This window comes from Mustela nigripes, chromosome 1, assembly GCF_022355385.1.
Source record: "Mustela nigripes isolate SB6536 chromosome 1, MUSNIG.SB6536, whole genome shotgun sequence".
Lineage (NCBI taxonomy): Eukaryota > Metazoa > Chordata > Mammalia > Carnivora > Mustelidae > Mustela > Mustela nigripes.
Window position 1 is genome coordinate 21,931,031 of NC_081557.1, and position 21,869 is coordinate 21,952,899.

General features: G+C 55.4%; 1 protein-coding gene across 7 annotated transcripts in view; it reads left to right on the plus strand.

Annotated features, from left to right (window-relative positions):
• Positions 1–1,327: 1,327 nt before the first annotated feature.
• Positions 1,328–21,869, plus strand: part of PAX6 (paired box 6) — a 29,583-nt gene continuing 9,041 nt past the window's right edge. The window contains exons 1-9 of one of the 7 annotated variants that reach the window (XM_059406458.1): positions 7,974–8,188; positions 8,288–8,471; positions 8,646–9,367; positions 12,350–12,426; positions 12,816–12,876; positions 16,435–16,565; positions 17,381–17,422; positions 17,517–17,732; positions 18,488–18,653. In XM_059406458.1, coding sequence (XP_059262441.1) covers positions 12,867–12,876; positions 16,435–16,565; positions 17,381–17,422; positions 17,517–17,732; positions 18,488–18,653 — 565 coding nt within the window. In that variant the 5' untranslated portion in view covers positions 7,974–8,188; positions 8,288–8,471; positions 8,646–9,367; positions 12,350–12,426; positions 12,816–12,866. Of the gene's footprint in view, positions 1,495–7,973; positions 8,189–8,287; positions 8,472–8,645; positions 9,368–12,349; positions 12,427–12,815; positions 12,877–16,434; positions 16,566–17,380; positions 17,423–17,516; positions 17,733–18,487; positions 18,654–21,869 lie in introns of those variants that run through there. The other 6 variants (XM_059406467.1, XM_059406441.1, XM_059406484.1 and 3 more) reach the window with 6 other exon arrangements.

Consider the following 21,869-nt stretch of genomic DNA (forward strand, 5'->3'; position numbering starts at 1 on the left):
CAGCCTGTTGCGAAGTCCTCCACCTGTCCAGGTGTGCTGGGGCTGGGAGCAGGAACGGCTCCACCTTTCCCGCCTTGGCGCCATCTGTGCTGGGCTCTCCCTTCTCCACCCCCACCTGAGCAAAGTGCGCAGGAACTGGCACTGGCACCCTCCTCCTGCCTAGGTCTCCCCCCCACTCCAGCCCCCCTACACAGATGCCCCCACCTCGACTGGGACTAGGCTTCCCAGGAGTGGCCTGAAAGCAAGTCCACACCGTATCACACCCCTTCCTGCCACCGTGTCCAGCGCCCCCTACCCTTCCAGGCTGGACCTCGGTCACTTCCAAGTTCCAGACGGGGATGCAGGCTGAAAAGGAAGGGATTGGACATTGAGAAGCCCCCTCCCCTGTTTGGTGGTGGTGGGGAGGGGGGAGACAGGCGAATGACAACGCAGGTCTAAGTACCCATGCAAAGATAACCAGGCCCGGGTCTACTGTGCAGTCTCCCAGTCCACAGAGGGTGTGAGGGGAAACAATCAGACCACTAGATCAGTATCCTGTCATCTAGCACCAATTTCTGTTCTTTTCTCCACCCTGGAAGGAGAATCTTGACTTCAGAATCTGGGGCTTTCCTATTTTCCTCCTCTAGTCCACAAAGTCAGCAGTTAATCACCAAGCCAAAAATTAATAAAATCACCTATGTTTTCTATGAGACTGAAGCCTTTCAGCCCAAGGGGGCGAGGGTACCTGGAACAGGTGCTGTTTGGGGATCCCTCACAAGAACCTAGTTGGCCTGGCCAGTACTTTGGTAAGGGCTGGCTTGTCCTCTCCCCGGAAGCCCTAGTCTGTGCCCAGCAGGTGATTTGCAAGCCAGAAAGCCAGATTGGGGTACCCATCGTTCCTCGAGCTCCTCCTGGAAATGATTCTTGCCAGAGGCCCCTCTCAACCCAGGCGCAGCTTCCAAGTCCTCTCATGAAGTGACTCCCTCTGTGATCGGAGAAGGGGACTGGAGGGGCACCTAGGAAGGTAGCTGGCCTGACTAGGGCCAGGATCCCGTGTGCCAGTGGGGAGGAAGAGAGTACTCGGGGGACTGGTTTCCTGGGGTTGACTCTGTGCTCTAAAGGAGGGCTGGGCGGGCTGGGGCCGGGCTGGGCGTGGGTAGCCATGAGCTGGGCTCAGGAAGACCGCGGCTGGGCACAGAGCGGGCCGGACTCGGGGTGTAGAAGAGAAGGCTCCTGCCGCGCCCCAGCGCAGGTCTGCGCGGAGCTGAGCCCAACTCTAGCCGCCATGACGTCACGCGGGTCGGGCAGCCAATGAGGACCGCGCTGGCATGGATATTAAGGAAAGTTAGCGCCTGCCTGAGCACCCTCTTTTCTTATCATTGACATTTAAACTCTGGGGCAGGTCCTCGCGTAGACCGCGGCTGTCAGATCTGCCACTTCCCCTGCCGAGCGGCGGTGAGACGTGTGGGAACCCGCGCCGCCAGGCTCACCTGCCTCCCCGCCCTCCACTCCCAGGTAACCGCCCAGGCTCCGGTCGGGGTCCGGCTCGGGGCCCGCGCTGCCTCTCCGCTGCTGCGATGGGTCCCCCAAATCCAAGCCTGCCTCCATGTAGCACAGGGGCTTGACTTTTGCTTTTAAGAGGAGGCATTACAAAGGTGGATTTAGTAAGGGCGGGATAGCATGGGGGGCGGAGGTCTTGTCTTTGCCGAACGTGTTTTTCTGCAAAAGTAGCAAAATGTTCCAGTTCCCAGAGTGGACTTCCAGTTGGGTGCTGAACTTGGGGGGAGGGGCGGGGAGAGGGAGCCGGGGATCTGCTGCTGCTGTCTGCAGAAGCCGCTCGCAACCGTGAGAAATGCAGGAGCAGATGCGGTTTGCACCCAGAACTCCCCGGAATCACAGTTCACGACATGCACTCGTGAAGTCCCCACCAGAGCCCGGAGCGCGTGGAAATGCCCCGCCGCGGGTCAGGCGGAGCGCAAACAAAAGTTTCCAGCGGTTGCAAAGTGTAGATGGCTGGGCTGAAACAAAGTCTTAGAGGTGGGAGTTCGTTTCTCAGAAGGGAGCGGAGGACGAAAGAATGCTGCCCGCAGAGCTGGGCAGCGCGTAAAGCCCCAGCGTGTGATTTGAGCTTCACTTCGGAAGACCTAATAATTAGCGATTCTCACTGAGCTAGAACGCGAGCTCGGGTTACCGCGGGCGCTGCGCTCGAAGTCTCCCAGTCTCCAGGGGAGCCTGGCCGCTCAGCGCCGGGGCGAGCAATGCCGGGCCACTCTCCTGCCCTGGGACGGCCCAAGCCGGGTGCCAGAAGTTTCTCCGAAGTGGGTCAGGGAAGGGACACCCCCAAACTCAGAATAACCGGTGGTTCCACGGGGCGAAAGTTCCGAAAGCCCAGCTCCAAGCGGCCGCACACTTCAAGGCGGACGTAGGCAGGGCACAGGGGCTCTGGCCCGGGAGGCCTCTGCTTCAGGCCGGGGCTCGCCCCTCGCTCCCACTTGCGCCCTGACTCCTTCTCTCTTGACTTCCCGGGAGCACCTTCAGAGGACGTTTGAACCTCGGGCACCTGTGACAGGTGCTTGGGCTCACGGCCGGACTGGGAGCGGTGGGCGCCCCTGCCCACCTTGCCTGGGAAGCAGCAAATGAGAGAAGTGGCCAACCGGCCGTGCGCCTTACCTGGGCCTGGGTCCTCTCCTTCCCGGTTTCCTTTCCGGAGCTGGGCGGCAAGCAAGTTGCCCGCTTCGCAGTAGGAAGTGGACCTTCTCCTCCAGTCATAAATCAAACCCAGTCATCCTCGGGCCTCCTCCCTCATTAGAGATGTTTATTGGAGATCGTGTTTATTCGGCTGTCACCGCGAGAAAACGCAGTGACATAATTACCTCTGACCAGAGTCCTCTCCCCGCGCCCAGGGCGAGCTGGGGACCTCCTCTGCCGCCTTCTCACTCCCGTGCCCTCCTTGATCGGAGGGCGTCTGTGGTTGGCTTGTCCTTTTTTTCTCAGACCCTCTCATATAATTTGGATTATTGAACGACTTACTATTCAAATTTCCCCAGGGCCTGGGCGTTTATTTATTTATTTTAGAATCTGAAAGGAAAACCGAAGGAACCTAACACCCCTCCAGGGCAGAAGGGGGCAGCGCGGGAGAGACGGAAGGAGAGTCCCTCTCGCTGCGCTGCGCAAACTTTCCGGCCCGCCTGGCTGCTGCGCGCGGGGCCCAGACGCCACCGGGCGCCAGAGGCGGCCTGAGCAGCGGGGAGCTGACAGGGAGGGTTGGATGCCGAAATTGGCGGTGCTATTTGTTGTTTTATTTTTCATTCTTTCTCCTCTCCCGAGGAATCTCAGGCTTCAGGGCCCCAGGTCGAAGGTTCTTAAACTCTCCCCGGCCGAACTCCGCGAAGCCAAGCCGCAGCTTCTCCCCTGCCTTTCGTCCCTCGGCTACCCGCCCCCGCCCCCCGCGCTTCGATTCCTCCCCCCCAACCCAACTCCCCCACCCTCACCCCTCCCCCACTAGCCAGGTTTGTAAGTCACCATCTAGGAGTCAGAGTTAGAAAGTGATGAAAAGCGCCAAATTGTTCTCTAATTGAAAATACTGTGGGGTTGGTTTTTTTTTTTTTTTTTGGTGGTTTTTTTTTTTTTTTTTTTTTTTTTGGTGACCGCACCGACAAATATCTGGGATCCTGGCTTTTGATCCCTAGCTGCCGCTTCTGTCTCCAATCGCTAATAAAACTCGCATTGAGCCCTTTAGTGCCTTGATTAACAGGCAGATTAACTCTTACTTGGGTGGGGAACAGCTTGTCCCAATCAATGTCATTTTAAAAGCCCGATTCGCTTAGCTCCGGTTCCCTGGCTGCTCCAGCGAGCCAGCCATGACATTTGCTCCCTCCCCCTTCCCCGGCCTCAAATCCTCCAGCCGAGACCCCAGTTCCCAGCCTGCTTGTTCCCTGCTTCACTGCGGGACAAATTGTAGGACTTGGTCCCTGGACTTTAAAATAAGCAGCTGCTTTACGAGGGAATCTCCAAGGGAGAAAGGACTAAGGTGGCCTTGGCTTGCTTCTCGTTTAATGCTGAACTCTTGCCTCTGGAGGGAGGAGGTTACAGGCAAAGGAGAGATGGGGAACCGTCCAGGGTGATGAAATGGAAAGCAAACTTTCCTGAGAACACAATTTGCAAAAATCAGAGAGCATTAGTGCTTTTCAAGTATTCTACACACCAGGAGTTTTAAACCTGGTCCCTGTCTGGACAATAACATGTAGGGTCTGGGAAGCAAAGGCTTGGGAGTCCTACCTTCGTGCAGGCTGTAGGGATCTCTTGGCTGGGAGACCCAGTTGGACAATGCTTTTTTAAAAGTATTTTTCCAACAGAGGGTTAGGGGAGGAGAAAAAGAGAGACTCTTGCAGCCTAATGTGAATGAAAGAAGACTGAACCCAGAGAGCGCCCTGACACACTTGTCATTTGGCAGGAGGCGAGGAAGGGCGAGAGCCCCCACGGCTTTCGCGGTGCCCAGCGTGGCCACAGCCTCAAAGCGCCACCTTGCAGGCTCCCGGATCTCCCCGGCTTTCCAGTGCTCTGGCCTCGGCGAGGCTGCTGGGTGAGCTGGAAACCCCGCAGGTTGCTGGAGAAAGGAGAGAAAGACCCTGAGTGGAGGATGCACCCCGAACTGGGCATCAGGGGTGGGCGCCTTAGTCTTCCGTGCTTGTTTGCCCCGATTCATCAGCTTTGCTATCCTGGGAGCCCACCTTCCTAGCCTGCAGAGACAGAGTCGTCTGAGGCTCTGAAGAGGGAGCAGGTGTCTGCGAAGACTTTCCTCCTTCAAAGAAAAGCTCCTCTCCACCCTTCCCTGCGCGCCAGCACTATGCCTCTGCTTGGCGGTGGAAAGCCACAGTTCCGAGGTGTAGCAACACCGGGTGGGAGACTCTTGGTTCCGAAGCCAGGAGCCGAAAGCACACCCGTCAGGAACCAGACACGTCTTTGCCTTGCCAGAGGCCGTCTCTGGACCGAAAATCTGGGGAGAGGGGACAGGCAAATGCCAGGGGTCGCTGGGGCTGAGATGCTGCCGGATCTTGCACTTAGGAGCCAGTACTGGCCAGAGGCTCAGGGCGGACTCGAGTGAGTGGCGATCGCCCAGCGTGACTCCCTCGGCACGGACAGCCTCCCCTACCGGGTGGCATGACCCCGGCGGCCCCTGCACGAACAGGCCGAAAAGACGTCCCTCACGGGCGCCAAAGGGCGGGGGAGCGGGAGTACCTGGCGAGAGGCGGGAAAAAGAGACACAGAAACGGAAGGCGCGATTTCCCCGCCCTGGAGGGCAGCAAGTGGGCCTTGGTCCTGCAGCAAGCCGCAATTAAAATGGCGACCTGAGGGTTGTCTCAGTTTTACATACACCTCTGGTCCTGGCGTGCGGTCTCCGTCCCAGCTCCGCAACCCGCCGTGCCGCGACCAGAACAGGTACAGGGTGAGAGGCGCCCCACCAAGTAGAACGCACTCCCACCTCCTCGAGATTGCACAGACTATTTCCCTCCAGGGAGAACAGGAAATCTCGCTCTCCACCCCTCTCTCCTTAAACTTTGAAAACTCTGCCTCCCTCCGGGCTGGGCTCCCCCCCCCCTCCCAAATATTGACACATTGGAAGCAGCCAAGTCTTTTTTGTTTCTTGTTTGTGCAGAGGGGTTTCCAAAAGAGTCCTTCCCTAGCCCCCACCCCCACCCAATGACGTCAGTGGCATTCACTCCCGGCTCCTTGCCTGTTATGATTTTTTGTTGTTAAAACTTTTCTCCGAGGTGAGGTGGGGGTTGAGGGGTGGGAGAAGGAGCTAATTCAAAGAGCCAGTGCCCTGGGGGGAAATAGCAACAAGATTATGGCTGCTTCTTTCCGAGGCAAAGCTTAAGAAGGTGCTAATCCACTCGGTCGCTAATTGAAAGGTTGTAAAAATGATATTCGCCTCCAGTTCGGACTTTGTCTGGGCCTCTTCCCACCCCCCCCCTTCCTTATGCCCAGTGGACTTGAGTTCAAGCTTCTTTAACACTTGTTTGAGGAGTAAAAAGGAAGAGAAAAGTGCAGATTCCTGCTGGTCTGGGACCTGAGCCCGTTGCCCCACTTCCTGGGAGCCTCTGAAAGTCGCGGTCCTACGAATTCTCGCACAGGAGGCTGCTGACCCCAGCGCCTGGCACCACCTCCTTCGCTTCTGGCCTGGGCTCCCCCCAGGAAGAACCCCCCCAGGTTCTGAGTGCTCCTGGGCCACGGGAAGGACCATCCCCAGGTGGAGATGGTCAGCAGGTTGTGCAAGCCCAAGCCTGGTCCGGTCAGAGGAGGCCCCATTTCTCCGGAGTTCTGCCCCGGCTCCTTGGTCGTGGCATTAGTGGGTCCCGGTTGGGGACGACAGCATGAGGCCCACACTAGGCCAGCGGCCCATGGCAGCCTGCAACGTCCTCCTGGTCCCAGCTCCCAAGGACGGCAGTCCCATGGCCTATCAGCGGCGAGTTCAGGGTGCACAGACTTGGTTGATGAGCCTGACTTTCGGCACTTTTCGTAAGTCAAGAGGTGTACCAGGCGCGGCTTCGTTTCAGCCTCCCGGCATCAGCTATGCCATCCCCATTCTCCCTTGCTGGGTCCTGGGGTGTGTCCCCCATCCCAAACCTTCCACCTCCCCTGCAACTGGCCAGCAAGCTCTGAGATAACTGCAGACTTCGCAGGACTAGACAGCCGCTCCCTCCCCTGTCACCTTAACTGCGTGCGCCAAGGGGCGCCTTTGGAGTGTACTGAGGTGTGTCCTAATCGTCCGGCATTCAACAAATGGACTTCTGGTGTGTGGTCAGAAGAGAAAAGCCATTTGCTTACTTTCCTCCCCGTTTTCTGGCAACCGCCGAAGGGGAGCTGCCTCCCAGGACTGAGCAGACCCTGGAGAAGGAATTGCTGTGTGGAGCCCCACGCACTGCACACAGATAACCAGTGGAACACATCGACACACGCTGACACACGGACATCGCTGGCGAGGACACACACACGACTCTTCCCCAGCATTGGTCATCTTCCTCCACCCCAGGCCTCCACTACCCCTCCTCTCCTCTCCTCTCCCCCTCGAGTCCCCCTCCTCTCAGGCTCCTGGAAAAGCAGCCGCACTTAGTCAACAAATGGCACGTGGGAGAAGTTGGTGAGTGTTTGGTAAGGACTCTTCAGGGCTTTTCACAAGAACCCTCTGTACACAAAGTAAGTGGCGTGTTTGCTCGGGCCTCTCCAGCCCCGGCTGTGCCTCCGCTCCGCTGCGCACCGCGGCTTCCGAAAGAAGAACGGACCGAAGAAAGGGCCGGGGGAGCAAGAGTGGGGGGATGGGCAGGCCCCGAGGCCTGGACTAAGGAGGCCGCCGGGCCTCGCCGAGTTCCCAGCCAGGCGGCCTCGTCTCGGCCTAGGCTTCGTGTCGGCCTCCGCCGGAGTGTTGCTGCCGGGACCCAGTGTCGTTCACGCCCCCTTTCTCTTCTTCCCTGCGGCCAGGTGGGCTGCGGCGCGGCGGCTGCGGTGCTCCGCATCCCAGCGCCCAGGCGGGGACGAGGTAGGGCGAGAGGGGAGGGCGGGGGCGGGGCGGCAGGCCACGCTGCGCTGGAGTTGGCAAGAAAGGGCTGCGAGAAGCTGCAGAAACTTGCTCCCTCCACGAGCTGGGAGTCCCGCGCCCAGCTGAGGGGGGAAGTTGCGGGGGGGGGGGCGCGCGACCCGCCGCCCAGCGGCCTTCACTCGACCCCTCAAGTTCGTGGTGGCCACAGTGCGGGCAGCGCTGACTCCCGGAGTGCTCGCAGCGTAGAGATGTCGGCGAGCGCCAGCTCCAGAGCCCGGGCTCGGGGGCCCAGCGGCGGGGAGAGAAGCCGGGACCCACCATCGAGCCGAAAACAAGTGTATTCATATTCAAACAAACGGACCAATTGCACCAGGCGGGGAGAGGGAGCATCCAATCGGCTGGCGCGAGGCCCCGGCGCTGCTTTGCATAAAGCAATATTTTGTGTGGGAGCGAGCGGTGCATTTGCATGTTGCGGAGTGATTAGTGGGTTTGAAAAGCGAACCGTGGCTCGGCCTCATTTCCCGCTCTGGTTCAGGCGCAGGAGGAAGTGTTTTGCTGGAGGATGATGACAGAGGTCAGGCTTCGCTAATGGGCCAGTGAGGAGCGGTGGAGGCGAGGCCGGGCGCCGGCACACACACATTAACACACTTGAGCCATCACCAATCAGCATAGGTGTGCTGGCTGCAGCCACTTCCCTCACCCACACTCTTTATCTCTCACTCTCCAGCCGCTGACAGCCCATTTTATTGTCAATCTCTGTCTCCTTCCCAGGGATCTGAGAATTGCTCTCACACACCAAACCAGCAGCGTCCGTGGAGAAAACTCTCACCAGCAACTCCTTTAAAACACCGTCATTGCAAACCATTGTGGTGTTTAAGCAACAACAGCAGCAAGCAAAACCCAAGCAACCAAAACTCTTGACAGGAGCTTTGACGAGAGAGGATGCCTCATAAAGGTGAGTCCGCTTCTTTCTTCTTGCTTCATTTTTATTGCAATATTCAGGCAGGTCTCCCCTTTTCCTCCCTCCTTCCTTCCGTCCTCCCTCTGGCCGGTCCCCTCCCCCACTGCTACGCCGGGAGAGTTGGGCCGGAGAAGTTTCCACGCAGGAGCCCAAACTTTCTACTTCCAGCGAAAGCCCGCGTCGGAGGGCGACAGCCGGCCAGCGGGAGCGGCGCAGGGCTCGGGGCAGGCGGCCGGCTCAGTCCCAGCGCCCGCACGAGCTAGGCTCGCTGGAAGAACCGAGGCTCCGGGCGCAGCAGCAGCCGCGGCTCCCGACCCCAACGTCGCCAAATGCCCCCGGCCGGCGGCAGAGGACGAAGAGGCTCTGCGGTGCCCCAGGCCCGGGAACGGCTTCGGAGACCCGGCTCCGCCGGCCGCTTTGTCCGGCCGAGGGCCCAGCGAGCGCGCACAGAGCGAGCGTGCCGAGGGAGCGCCAAGGAGCCAGCTCGCCGCGCCGCCGCCCGCCCGCCCGCCCGCCCTCCGGCTTTGTGCGGCGCTCGGCTCGGGCACCGAAGAGTCGGCGGGCACTCGAGCGCCGAGGGGTACCGCGCCCGCCGACAGCCGGAGCAGAGTCAGTCGGCAAAGCAGCCACACGCTGGAGGCAGAGAGAAAGAACGAGTGAGCGTGAGTCGGGAAGGAAGCCACCAGGCCAAGGCGGGCGAACGCGCGCTCCGAGGGAGCTCAGAGCCGAGCGGGAGGATTGTCAGCTTCCATCAAGCCCCCAGGCTCTTGCCCCCAAGTTGAGCGTAGAGCTCGGAACTTGAAAACTCTCTGCTCCCCAGGCTTCCCCCAACCGTCGCCCTCGCCCTGCGAAAGCTGGGGTCTTCCCTATCCTCCAGCTCCCAGCTCTCGGTGGGTATTTTTCCTTGTCTTCCTCTGACAAAGCTGCACCCGGTGTTGCCATTTCAACAAGTTTCGAGGTGGAAAGGTGGATTGCCTTAAAAAATATATATATATAATCCAGAACTCCTGATTTTTTTGTGAGGCCTCAAAAAAAAAAAAATCAATATGAAAGCATTGGCTTTTCCCTTCGTCTGATCACATCCTCTCCCAGCTAATTAGTCTGAGTAATTTGAGAGCTTTTCGATTCTAAGACCCCAGGAGGAAAAGTGTCTTTTCAAAGTTCATAAAGTTGTTGCCTCTTTCCTTGTGCAGATTTTCTCAGTCTCCCTGGATCATAATAGCCCTGAATTTTAGCAAGTGTAATTGGGGGGAAATGGAGTTGAATTTCAAGTGGAAATGCTTTCTTTTTCGAGTGCTTAAACCCGGCCCTCCAGTCATGAGTGATTTCTAGAAAGTTTAAAAACAAAGTGATCGTGGTTTCTTTTTTCCCCCCTCATACTCTCTAAAGCTTCCTAAGCCATTTTGGATGTTTAACTCGAACTTGGGAAGGTTTGAGGAGGGGACAGGAGCAGAAAATGAAATGAAAAGCAAAGAGCTTGAAAGCCTGGTGAGTTTACCAAGGAGAAATAGTAGGTGTTACTGCTGACATATTTTTTATAGCCGGCGACTTTTGCAAACGTCTGAAGGCAATTTGATAAGTTGTTATCTTATTTGGCCCTAGAGAGTGAAACTTTGTCATCTTAATTGCTAATTACTCTTTGGCTGGGGGCCGGTAGGGCCCAAAGTGAGCTCTCCCCTTCACCCCAGCGAAAGAGTTTAGGATGGATTTTGAGAATTCCGTGATTTAAACCACTGCATTTGAAAACAGAGGCTTGCGTCCGGGATGGAGGTAGCATAGAGGACCCAGGCCCCATTGGAGTCCGAGGTGTCTGGAGATTCTTTCTTTCCCCCCAGTGAGTCTCTGACTGGACTAGGGCTGTAGAAAGCCCTGGGCTGAGCTGGGGGGGGTGGGCTCTGGTTGCAATTGGGGGGGTTCTAGCCTCCCTGCCCACGACTGCTTCCGGGTGTCCGTGTGGCCAGCTTCCCGGGTTGCTTTTGCTCTAAGTGTTAACGATTACTTAACTAATTAAATAGCTTTTTAGCTGAGATGGAGGTGGGAATGGAGCAGAACTGGAACACGAAATGTTTCCACCTTCCCAGTTGCTTCAAAAATTAATCGGCTGGGCCTCTTCGGAATCAGCTAGTGAATTTGTTTTTTTTAATGGCTTGAAAAAAGTCTGGGCCAGGATGGGGGCATTCAGTTGTGGTTGAGTACAGTGTGGGTCACAGAGTGGAGTTCAGGAAGTTTTACCCCTTCTAGGAGAATTCCACTTCCCCTCACCCTGGCTGCGGCTACTTTGCAGTTTCAGAATCTCACTTTGAGCTGGGGGAGGCACATTCTTCAAGAAGTTGGGGTTTCTGCCCCTCCTGGATCTGACTGTGGTTGTGGGGACTGAGAGACAGGATAAAGGCCCTGGGAGCCAACCCGGCTAGAGGTAACTAGGTAGCCCTCTGCTGTCTCCAGTATTTACCAGGCCACGTTTGAAAGCTGGGAAAATTCCTCCTCTTAAGTTTATTTTTATGGATTTAAGCTGCCTCCCAGCTAGTTAATAAATTAGACCATGAATGGCCTTGAAGAGGAAAAATGTGCTTCTTGGAATTCTTTGCTTGTAGGCAGGCAAGATTAATAATTACAATAAGCAAAACAGAAAGAAAAGAATGAATATTTTAGTTTTTTTAAATGGAGAAATAATGCTGTGACTATTTAATTATTTTACCTCTCTCTCTCTCTCTCTCTCTCTCTCTCTCTCTTTTTGCAAACCTTTTGAATAGGTTCTTTATTGTAACTCTCTCTTCCCAATTGAGCTCCCCACGGTGCCGTTGTATCTTTTTACAGCCCCTAACAACTCACACCAGTAACACAATTACCTCCAGATATTTATAACAAGAAATTACTTTTCTATTCCCCCCCCACCTTCTTTTTAGGGCAAGGCAGGGAGAGGGTGGTGGAGGGCGAACCGAGCTGGGTCAGGACTTACAAAGCTAGAAGTGTCCCTCTGTTCCCTTTGTGAGTTGGTGGGTTGTTGGTACATTTGGTTGGAAGCTGTGTTGCTGGTTAGGGAGACTCGGTTTTGCTCTTTGGGTTTGGGGAGAGCTGGAGAATAGAAGCCATTGTTTGCTGTCTGTAGGCTTTGTCGACCACGCTCACCCCCTCCTGTTCGTACTTTTTAAAGCAGTGAGGCGAGGTAGACAGCGTGTGTCACAGTACAGTAAAAGGGGGGAAGATCTAAACACCAAAAGAGAAGTTAATCACAATAAGTGAGGTTGGGGTTGGGGGGGGGGGGGGGGGGGGGCTCGATACTTTCAAAGCCCCGGAAGGGCGGGGGGGGGGGTGGAGTGGGGCCCTGGCTGGAAAGCTTTGAGGGAGACAGTGGGAGATGAAGGGATAACCAGAGAGTTGGGTGCTGGGGGCCTTGGGGAAACTCGGGTGGTGAAATTCCTTAAGGAAGGAGAATGGGCTCTGCAGTCCTTCTGATCGGCCCCAGCCTGCACCCTCAGGCACCCTGAAGTTTAGAGATCCTCCTCTCCTCACCTCTAAACTTCAGGTATTAGTCTTTGGCCTCTCTGTTCCTAACACCACTGTGTCTCTTTCTCTCCCCTTTCCCTTTAACTGGTTCTTGATATTTTTGCAAAATGGTTCCCTGACTTGTCAGATGCTCCAGTTCTTCCAAGTCAGACCAGAGTAGCCACTTTTTAAAAGGTGGGGACTTCTGCAAGAGAGGCAGCTGGAAATGTGGTTGTAACTCTGGGATTTAGGGCTTTATGGTAGTTTAATCCCTAGATGCATGTTTTGTTTTGTTTTGTTTTTCTGAAAGTGTGGCTCTGAGAGCCCATGGGCCTATCTTTTGAGCCAAGTTTGACATACCTTTCTCTCCTTGTGTTTTGTCTTAGGGGGAAGACTTTAACTAGGGGTGCGCAGATGTGTGAGACCTTTTATTGTAAGAGTGGACAGACATCCCAGATTTCAGGCAAGTTCTGCGGTGGCTGCTTTGGGCTCCAAAACCTGAGGCAGAATACTTCTTAATTGTTGTTCACATGGAAGAAGACACACACACACACACACACACACACAAAATCAAAATTGGGTCATTTCTCCTGATTGAAGAGTGAACTTCAAAGAGGTTTAGGGAAAACAGGTTGGGAATATTGGAGTATTTTATTTGTAGCCCAAAGGGTAGATTTTACATGCACTGTAGGGCAGAGGGGGTTGCCCCCCCCCCTCAGTGGTCCCAAGTGTTTGAGTGCATCATTTCCTCAAGAAGGGGCATTCTCCTGTTCAGGCTCCAGGTCATCCTCTGTTGGGAGTTAGGCTTACCTGGCATGGGCCCAGGATTAACACCTGTATTCTTGCTAACAGAGCCCCATATTCGAACCCCGTGGGATCCCGCGGCCCCCAGCGAGCGCCAGCATGCAGAACAGTAAGTGCCTCTGGTCTTTTTCAGACTTTGGGCTGGGGACACTGGGACCAGCGGGTCAGGGAGGGCGCAGAGGTTCTCGGTGTCCACGCTGGCCAGGCCGATGGTGCAAGGGAAGAGGCCCAGGGACCTGAGGCAGCCGTGCCCCCCTTCGCTCTCCGCAACCCGAGAGGGGAGGACGTTTGCTCTGCTGTTCTCGCTCCTGGAAGAACAAGGGCTGGGCCCTTCAGAATAGCCCGCTAGAGTTTGCGAAGCTAAGGTAGAGAAACCCCATCCCCCCCAAATCCTGTAACTCACACCCCCTCCCCGCCCCTGCCCGGGCCCTGACCCCAGAGAGAGAGGCTGGGCTGAACAGGGCGGGGCGGAGGCTTCTCCTAGTTGCGTGAGTAGGAGGCCCCTTTGGGTTTAGCCAAGACTGAATGTCTCCTCCATGGGGGGGGGGGTTCCCCTCCCCCAGTCATTCTCAGGACAGCTCCTCCCCTCCCCACCCCAGCTTTGGGCCTAGAAGGCAAAAGGAGTGGGACACCCTGGCCTGCGATGGTGGGAGGTGGTGGTAAATTGGAACCCTGAGGTTGTTACTGGCCAGAGTAGGTTTACTGCGTCTGGAAAGAGAGTGGGTGTCCCTTGGGGCTGGAGAAGCCCTGCCCTGGTAGCTATGCGGGTTTCTCTGATCGGTCCAGGCCCGCAGTGCCTTTGAATCCCCGGCCCCTGTGCCTGCCACCCTCTCTGTGCCCAGGACCCTCGGGCCCGAGCCCACCTTCCTGCTCAGTCCGTGAGTGCTGGTATGTGGCAGGGCTAGTCTGGAGCCGGGCCCGGGGAGCCTGGAGACCCAGTGAAACTAGGCCTTGGTTGTGAGGTGCAGAGTCTGGAGGCGGTGTGAGGGTTCAGCTGTGGTAGGAGTGCCGAAAGGGCTGTCTTCTAGCCACCTTCCCTTGCCGAACTGCAAAATTCGGAGGGTCTGCAATGCCGGATCCATCGGTCCTGGAAGCGCTAGCCGCCCCAAGTGCTTCCGCAGCTGGGCTGGTGGGCTCGAAGCGCGCGCGAGGTGGCGAGCTTTAAGGCGGGTTAGCTGTGCAGAACCTGCCAGGCCCGGGAGGGAGCCTCCCTGGCGAGGAGGGGCTTCTGCCTAACTCTCCTGGCTGCTAGGCTCTCCCCCGGCAGCTCAGGCTCCCCGGCCATAGGCTCTCCGGCAGGTCCCAGCCCGGGGTGCGCAGCGCTGAGCGTTTGAGGCTGCGGCCTGGTTGGCAGGCCCCAAGGGGCGCGGGGTCGCGGGCCGGCCTGCAGGGCTTTGTGCCGCTCGCTCCCGGGTGTGCGCGAGGCGCAGAGCATCCAAATTGACACCATATGTTTTCCTATTAGATGCTTCGCGGTCGAATTCTAGGCGCATAATCATCGCCACTGGGCGAGAGCGCCAGCCGTCCCTAGGGAAGGGACACAATGATTGAGGCTTAACCTCTGCAGGGGAACTTAGAGCGGCGCTTCCTCGCTGCCTTTTCGATGCTAGCAACCTGGCCCTGGCGTGTCCTGGGCGAGCACCCGCGGACTGCCGCTGCGGAGGTTGCCGGCTCGTTGTTTTTGCAATGGGGGGAGAAGGAGTGAAGTTAAGGATTAGTCGGCCTCACACACCTTGGCATTCATGGATTGGGAATTGCCCAGGCTGCGTGAAGTTTGGAAAGTCTTTCTCGGTCTCTCTCTGGGGCAGCCTTTCTCTTTCCCGGAAGGCTCCCTTTGCCCAAAGGGAAGGCTCCGCAGCTGGAGCAGTAGCTGGGTCCTGTGAGGCAAAGGAAGGCAATAAAGGGGACTTAGCAGAAACCGGAAGCGGGGACTAGGCCTCGCTCTGTTGGAGAAGTGGTGTCCCCGAGATGTCCCCGCTCGCGCTGGGCCAGGCCGAAGCCCAGATCCCCCAAACGCCTGTCACTTCTCATCGAGTTGAGGCTCTGCCCCCGCCCGCGACGGTGAGGGCCCCCCTCCGCCCCAAGCCTTCGGCTACCCTGAAAACACGGCTCCCCTCGAAGGGGAAACGAGTGCAGTTCAATCTCGTCTGAGTGATCTACAAATAGGGACGGAAAGGGTCGTTTTATCACGGTCCCGTTTGTCGTGACGATGCAATTTCCCGGAGCGGAGCAGTGTCACAAAGTGACAAGGCTGCCACAAGCGCCCCGACTGATCTTTTCAATTAGCCTTCCATGCATGATCCAGAGCGACTTCCGCCTATTTCCAGAAATTAAGCTCAAACTTGACGTGCAGCTAGTTTTATTTTAAAGACAAATGTCAGAGAGGCTCATCATATTTTCCCCCCTCTTCTATATTTGGAGCTTATTTATTGCTAAGAAGCTCAGGCTCCTGGAGTCAATTTATCAGAGGCTCCAAGGAGAAGAGAGAAGAGGAGAGAGAGCAGGAAGCGGAGCGGGGAGCCACGTCTTCTCCTGGAAGGGCTGCTCTCTAGAGTCGGGGCTGCAGGTTGGAGATTTTTAAGGAAGTGGAAATTGGCATTCGGCTTTATTTGTGTGCCTGTGGTTACTGGGGAGGGGACTAGCCAGAGGTGCTAACTCCCTTTCTCTATTCTCTGAGATTAGACAATGGGGGTGAGGTTGGGAGAATAACAAGATAAAGGAGGGGGTAGAAGACACTGTGGTGTGCTCCTTTCTTGTTCTTTTCGCTTTTTGCTAATATCTGGGCTTGGCTGTGTGGAAGGCTGAGTTGAGCAGCGGAAGTAAAGCGAGCTGTGGCCGGTGCGGATGGGCTCCAGGCTCTCGGCCCCCAGTGCTGCAAGCCAAACTACTCTATGTTTGGAGCCGATCTGGGGCTCTGTACTGACTGGATCCCCAGGTTGGGGTTCACCAGCCGCACATTTGCTCTTCTGGTTCTTCTCTACGGCCTTCCCATCTCTCCACATAGATACGTAATGTAATGTAATATATATACGTGTAATTTTTTTTCAACGCTGGTGATTGTGGCTTCGCCAAAGTTTGGAGTGTGACAGCCAACGTTTCTGGACTCTGGAGTCCAAGGGAACATGAAGAGCTGTAGGATTTGCTATCACAGTTCCAACAAGGCAGAGACCTTGGAGACTGAGTGTGGGTTCTGCAGAACCCACGTTTTGCCGTGACATTCAGAGGCGATCTTTGGGAGGATATTTTTTGAAAGATTGTTTGCACCTTGTGGGCTCAGAGGCTGGCTGGGCTGTTTCTGGAGAGGGCAAGTGGGCTGGGGCCCGGCAGGAGTGACAGCGGGAGTGAGGTGCGCGTGTTCTTGCTCACTGGCATGTGTCTGTACGGTGCTCCTGCAGTCCGGTGGGCAGGAGCATGGCTGTGTTGGGCTGGGCTGCCTGATGCCCCGCGTGGTTGCGTGGTCCCGTGGCGTTTTTGATCAATAGCAGGAAACCGAATGCTCAGGTTGGCATGGGCTAGCAGGGAGCTGAGGATGCATTGTGGTTGTCTTCTCTTCCTCTTCCTCCTCTTCTCCTTCCTCTTCCTCCTCCTCTTTCTCTTTACTCCTCTTCCTCTCCTCTCCTCCTTGCTCTGCTCTGCTCTCCTCTCCTCTCCTTTCCCTTTTCCTTAGGTCACAGCGGAGTGAATCAGCTCGGTGGTGTCTTTGTCAACGGGCGGCCACTGCCGGACTCCACCCGGCAGAAGATCGTAGAGCTAGCTCACAGCGGGGCCCGGCCGTGCGACATTTCCCGAATTCTGCAGGTGATCCTCCCGGCGCCGCCCCACTCGCCGCCCCCGCGGCCCTCCACTCTCAAGGCCCTCTCTTCATTTCTTGCTGTAAACGCTGCTAATTACGGACCCCCCCTCACCCACCCCACCCCGGTCCCTACCCCACTCCCCTGCCTTCCCCGCTTTCCCCTTTCCTTCCAACATCCTTCCCTATCTCTTTCAACCTGGGTCAGTCACATAAGATAACTCATCTGCTTAAAGAAAAAAAAAATGTGTGTGTGAATTAAAAAAACAAAAGAAAATCCCAAGCACCCTTCTCGTTTCATTTGGTGAAAACATTAATTGTGGTAATAGTTGATGAACTATAATGAGCTGAGTTGTATAAACCAGCATAATTTATTCCCTTCTCCCTCATCCCATGCTCACCTCAGATTTTGAGATATTTGTTTGCAGTCTTCATATTCATGAAGAATGTATATTGATTTAAAAAGGCAAATGCTATTTACCTCCCTACGTAACTCACGTTTACTCAACTGGGCATATTTTTTAAAAGGAAAATACGTACAATTTTAGTTTATTTTCCTCCTTTGCTCATTAAAACATAACACCACTTTAAGTAAGGTCAGCACAAAAAAATTAATCTGACTTCGTTTTGATGCATCTTGAGGCAATGTTTAAGAAAACAGTTTTTTAAAAAAAAACTTTTAAATTAGTTTTTTTTTTTTTAGTTCAGACTGTTTGAAAGTATCATCATATTTGTAGTTTTTAGGGCTACAAATGTAATTTTAAGAAAAAAAGCTCTCTACAGTAAGTTCTCATACCATTGAAGGTATATTTTTGTGTTATAGACCCATGCAGATGCAAAAGTCCAAGTGCTGGACAATCAAAACGTAAGCTTGTCATTGTTTAATGCATACTTAAACAATTTTATTTTTGTCTTGAAATTATTAATAATGTGGTTTTCTGTCCACTTCCCCTATGCAGGTGTCCAACGGATGTGTGAGTAAAATTCTGGGCAGGTATTACGAGACTGGCTCCATCAGACCCAGGGCGATCGGTGGTAGTAAACCGAGAGTAGCGACTCCAGAAGTTGTAAGCAAAATAGCCCAGTATAAGCGGGAGTGCCCGTCCATCTTTGCTTGGGAAATCCGAGACAGATTACTGTCCGAGGGGGTCTGTACCAACGATAACATACCAAGTGTAAGTTCACGGAGATCATTCCCCCTCCCTGCCCTAAGCCCCATGCTCTTTCCTCTCTACCATCCCCTCTCTTCACCTGCCTACCCTCCTCCTCCTTGCCAGTGTCATTCTGCCTCTGTCCCCTCCCTGCTCCACCTTTGTCACCTCTGTATCTGGGGGTGTTGAGAGGAGGACACTGACCTTTTTTTTGATCTTCTGGAAAATGGGAGTCAAGTGCGGGGAGCTTTTCACCTTATTTGCATGCTGCAAAGTAGAGGGTGGAGGCGCCCAGGGAAAGGCACTTGAATCAAGAAGGAAAATGAAAATGAAAACCAAATTCTAACCTCCTCCCACTCAGACGGCCTGAACCTTCCTTCAGGTGTTAGACATCCACTTCTGCCCTAATAGGAGATGGAGTGAAAGGGAGCTCTAAGCCAAGTCATAGGCTTTTTGGAGGGAGTCATTTAACAAAGATTAGGTCAGCATAGACATCCACCAGTAGTGAAGGAAATGCCCTCTCCATCCTGCATTCTCTGCGAGACTCAGTTTCCACGCCCCAAGTGATGGCTGTCATTCTGTCTAAAATGTCTCTGCAAATCCACCCACTGTCCCAGGATGGCTTGGAGTTTGTTTGGTTGTATTTTTTTTTTTTTTTAAAAAAAAACATGTTAAGTGTCGTTCTTGAAGAGAGTGGGTGTGCTGAGATGGGGACTGGAGATAGGACAACTATCTTTGGGAGACGTTACCATTTGGTTTGATTTTGGTTTGATTTGCAGGTGTCATCAATAAACAGAGTTCTTCGCAACCTGGCTAGCGAAAAGCAACAGATGGGCGCAGACGGCATGTATGACAAACTAAGGATGTTGAACGGGCAGACTGGAAGCTGGGGCACCCGCCCGGGTTGGTATCCGGGGACTTCGGTGCCAGGGCAACCTACGCAAGGTAAAAACCTGAGCACCCACCCTCAAAACTCTCCATATAGGCAGCCCCCCTTGCCCATCTTCTCACTTCTGTGCTCAAAGAATATCGTGGAGAGACTCTTTAAAGGCTTGGGACACACCGACTTGCCTTGTAAAAGGGTAGCGTTTGTTGAACTATCTCATTAGCCTTTCAAATTTGAGGGTCATGGGTGTCAGGAGTAGTAAGAATGCAGCCGGTCCGTGTGCGCGTGTATGCTGTGGGCAGGAATATGTGCGTGTGCAAGAGTTAGCTGTGTGGTGCCCTATTCAAATTTGCCATTAAAATGCACGGAGAGCCCCCTTGCTGTAGAAGTGTGACAAGTTAACACACTGACAGACTGCGAGGTAAACATAATTGTATCGTTTTGCTTTTTGCCATAATTGACAAATTATGTGACTACGAGTAGGGTGCCTATGAAAGGGCGAGCAGCGAGATGCAGGGTGGCGTACAGGATAGGGCATTGGAAGCGTTTGGCTCCCAACTCACACAACCCCGTCATCTCTGGTCGGATTCCCTCCACTTCTATGGGCCCCCAGTTCTCACCCTCTGTGGGTGGCGACTGCCCGGAAGGGTGGGGTGAGGGTACTTGTGAGCCGGCCTGCGGGGTGTCCCAGGCCGCTGGCTGGAGAGAGTGGGATGGGGGGGGGGGGGCTGGGAGGAGAGAAGGAATCCGGACTGTCGCAGGATCTTTGAGAAGGAATGGAGGAAGAGGACCAGATGGGGGTGGGGTGGGGCCGGTTGGCTTTCCCCTCCCCTACACACCCCGAGGTAGCTTGGTCAAGAATAGGAAACAGTTTACTCCGAAGATTAATCGGTATTTGTTGTTCTTGTGACAAGGAGATAATATGCGGGATAATGGGACGTGGCGTCTCACTCCCCGGAGCACGATGAAGCCTGGGGGCTCCGGGCTGGGGGCGGCGGCTCGAGGACGCTGCCGGGGCTACCCGCGCGTCAGAGCGCTCCCGGACCGGCTCCGGGTGCCCCGCGCCTCCACGGAGCCGGGCTAGAGAAGGGAAAATCGGTAACAGTATGCGAAATATCTGGTACAAAGGATGCTTCTGTCACTCGCAAGAATTTGTTATGGGAACAATCCTGTCGCTCTGTAATTGCTCATTAGAGAACGTTTTGTTTCTCATTAAGGCGACATGAATAAGCGTCTAGTTGAAGGAGACAGCTGTAGAAATGTTCCACAAGAGACCTCTGGACACGATTCGGCACCAATTGCCAATTAGACATGTCAGTTTTAAGAGCAGAAAACAATATAGGACGGACACTGGGAAGATAGGGAGCAAAGCGCTCGCTCTGTGTTTCCCAGCGCGGCCTCTGGGCCGGCGGAGGCCTCCTGATGCGCTGGGCCGGGGCTCCCCTGGGCGACCCCTCTGGCCAGCTAGTCCGATCCCGCCCCGACCCTGCGGCCTCCCGGGGTGCGGTGGGCACACCCGAGGAGGCACCGCCTCAGCTCCGGCCTCGGGCCCAGGCCCAGGGCCGCCTCTGATGACAGGGAGTGACGGGGGCTGAGCGTAGACCACCACACCCTCACCTGACCTCGGAAATGGTTGGATTCCCACGGGCGCACACGGGACACACCCGAGAGACACCCGAACTTGGCACTCCCCAGCGCCCGGCCCCCAGCCCCCAGCGACCTGAGGTCCTTGGGGCCCCTCCCCCGCCGAGTTGGGCGGCCAGGGTCGGTCCGAGAACTCCTGGGGAGAGCGCGGGGCGCAGTGGCCGGGTCTGGGAAGGCTGAGCCCAGAGCCTCCACCCCCTCCCCCCAATCCCAGCCCCCCACCCCCGGTGCCAGGGCTCTCGTCAGCTTGGGGCCTACTGGACGTCCCCTCCTGCTTCCCAAGTCCGGACAGAAGCCCAGGGCAGCACTTTTGCCAGCCCCTCTGTTTTCCACCAGAGGTGGCGCCCGATTAGGGCAGCTTTTCGTCCCGGGAGGCTTGAGGGCGGGAAGCTAGAGCCTCACGCAAGGACCCTGTGGCGATGGTTGCGGCGGGAGGTGGCGCTAATTCAGGAGCTTTTAACTTTTAGGCGCCGAATTGCAGGAGGATTCTGACTCACCGACTGCCAATTCCCTCTCCGCCCCCGCAAGAAACCCACTCTGAGGCAGCGACCGCGGGCGCCGGCCGCCGCCCCCGCTGCGGGGGTCCGGGGTGTGGGGGCGCGGGGTGCGGGTGGCCGGCATCGGCCGACGCGCCCCGGAATCCTCAGATCTTCCGGGGCTAAGAAGACCCCCTCCCTCCTTCGCCCCCTCTCCCGGCCCGGGAAGCCGTTTTGGGGTTTTAAAGAGTCCATTACTCCGAAAGCATAAGGCGAGGTTAGGTCTCAGAGGGAGACAAATATGGTTTCCATCTGATCAACGCCATGCGGCGGTGAATAAAATCGCGACGACGTGGGCTGACAACAACAAGAGACAACTCTATCCAGCCCCAATTCTCCAGCGATTTGGTGGTTTTAGGGATCACGGAGACACTTTTTCTTATCTCCTCCCCCCCACCCCCCTAATACCGAGGCCCTCTATAGGATTTAGTCAGTCTCCTTTCAACAGATGCTACAATGTTTTGATCCGCGCTCCAGAGCTGAAAAGGTGCCGCAACCGGGTTGCTATCTTTTCTTGCTTGTTTTCCGCCTCACTGATTAAGACACTAAGAAACTAAGGAATGATTTTATTTCCCAGCGTCTTTTTTTTTTTTTCTCCTCCTCCTCCTCCTCCTCCTCCTCCTCCTCCTCCTTCTTCTTCTTCTTTTTTTTTTTTTCCTCCTCTCCTTCTTCCAGGAAACAAATCCTATCCCCAGCGTCAGATGGTCCTGGGGCCGGGATAATGGGAGGCGCTTTCACTCGCCTTCTCACGGATTAGGCTGGAAGGTGGAGGCTCCCATTGAAGGCCCCTTCTTTGCGCGCTCCGAGGGGGCCCCTTTTAAAGAAGATATCTTAATTGTCTGCCATTTAGGTTTATCATATGGAGAATTCGAGATCCAACCTCTAGTTTTACTTTGTTAAAAGCTTTAAGAGTGGAAGGTAAATCCACTAAAGGAAAAAAAAAAGGGGGGGGGTGCCCAGTCTAAGAGCGACCTCTCCTGCTACTTTGAAAGTAGGAACACACTTTCTGCAGGGCATGCCCGCTCTGCGGGGTCGTGGAGGGATCCTGCCTTCATCAGTTTCTCCTGACCGGCCTCTAGTGCCGCCGCCCCCCCC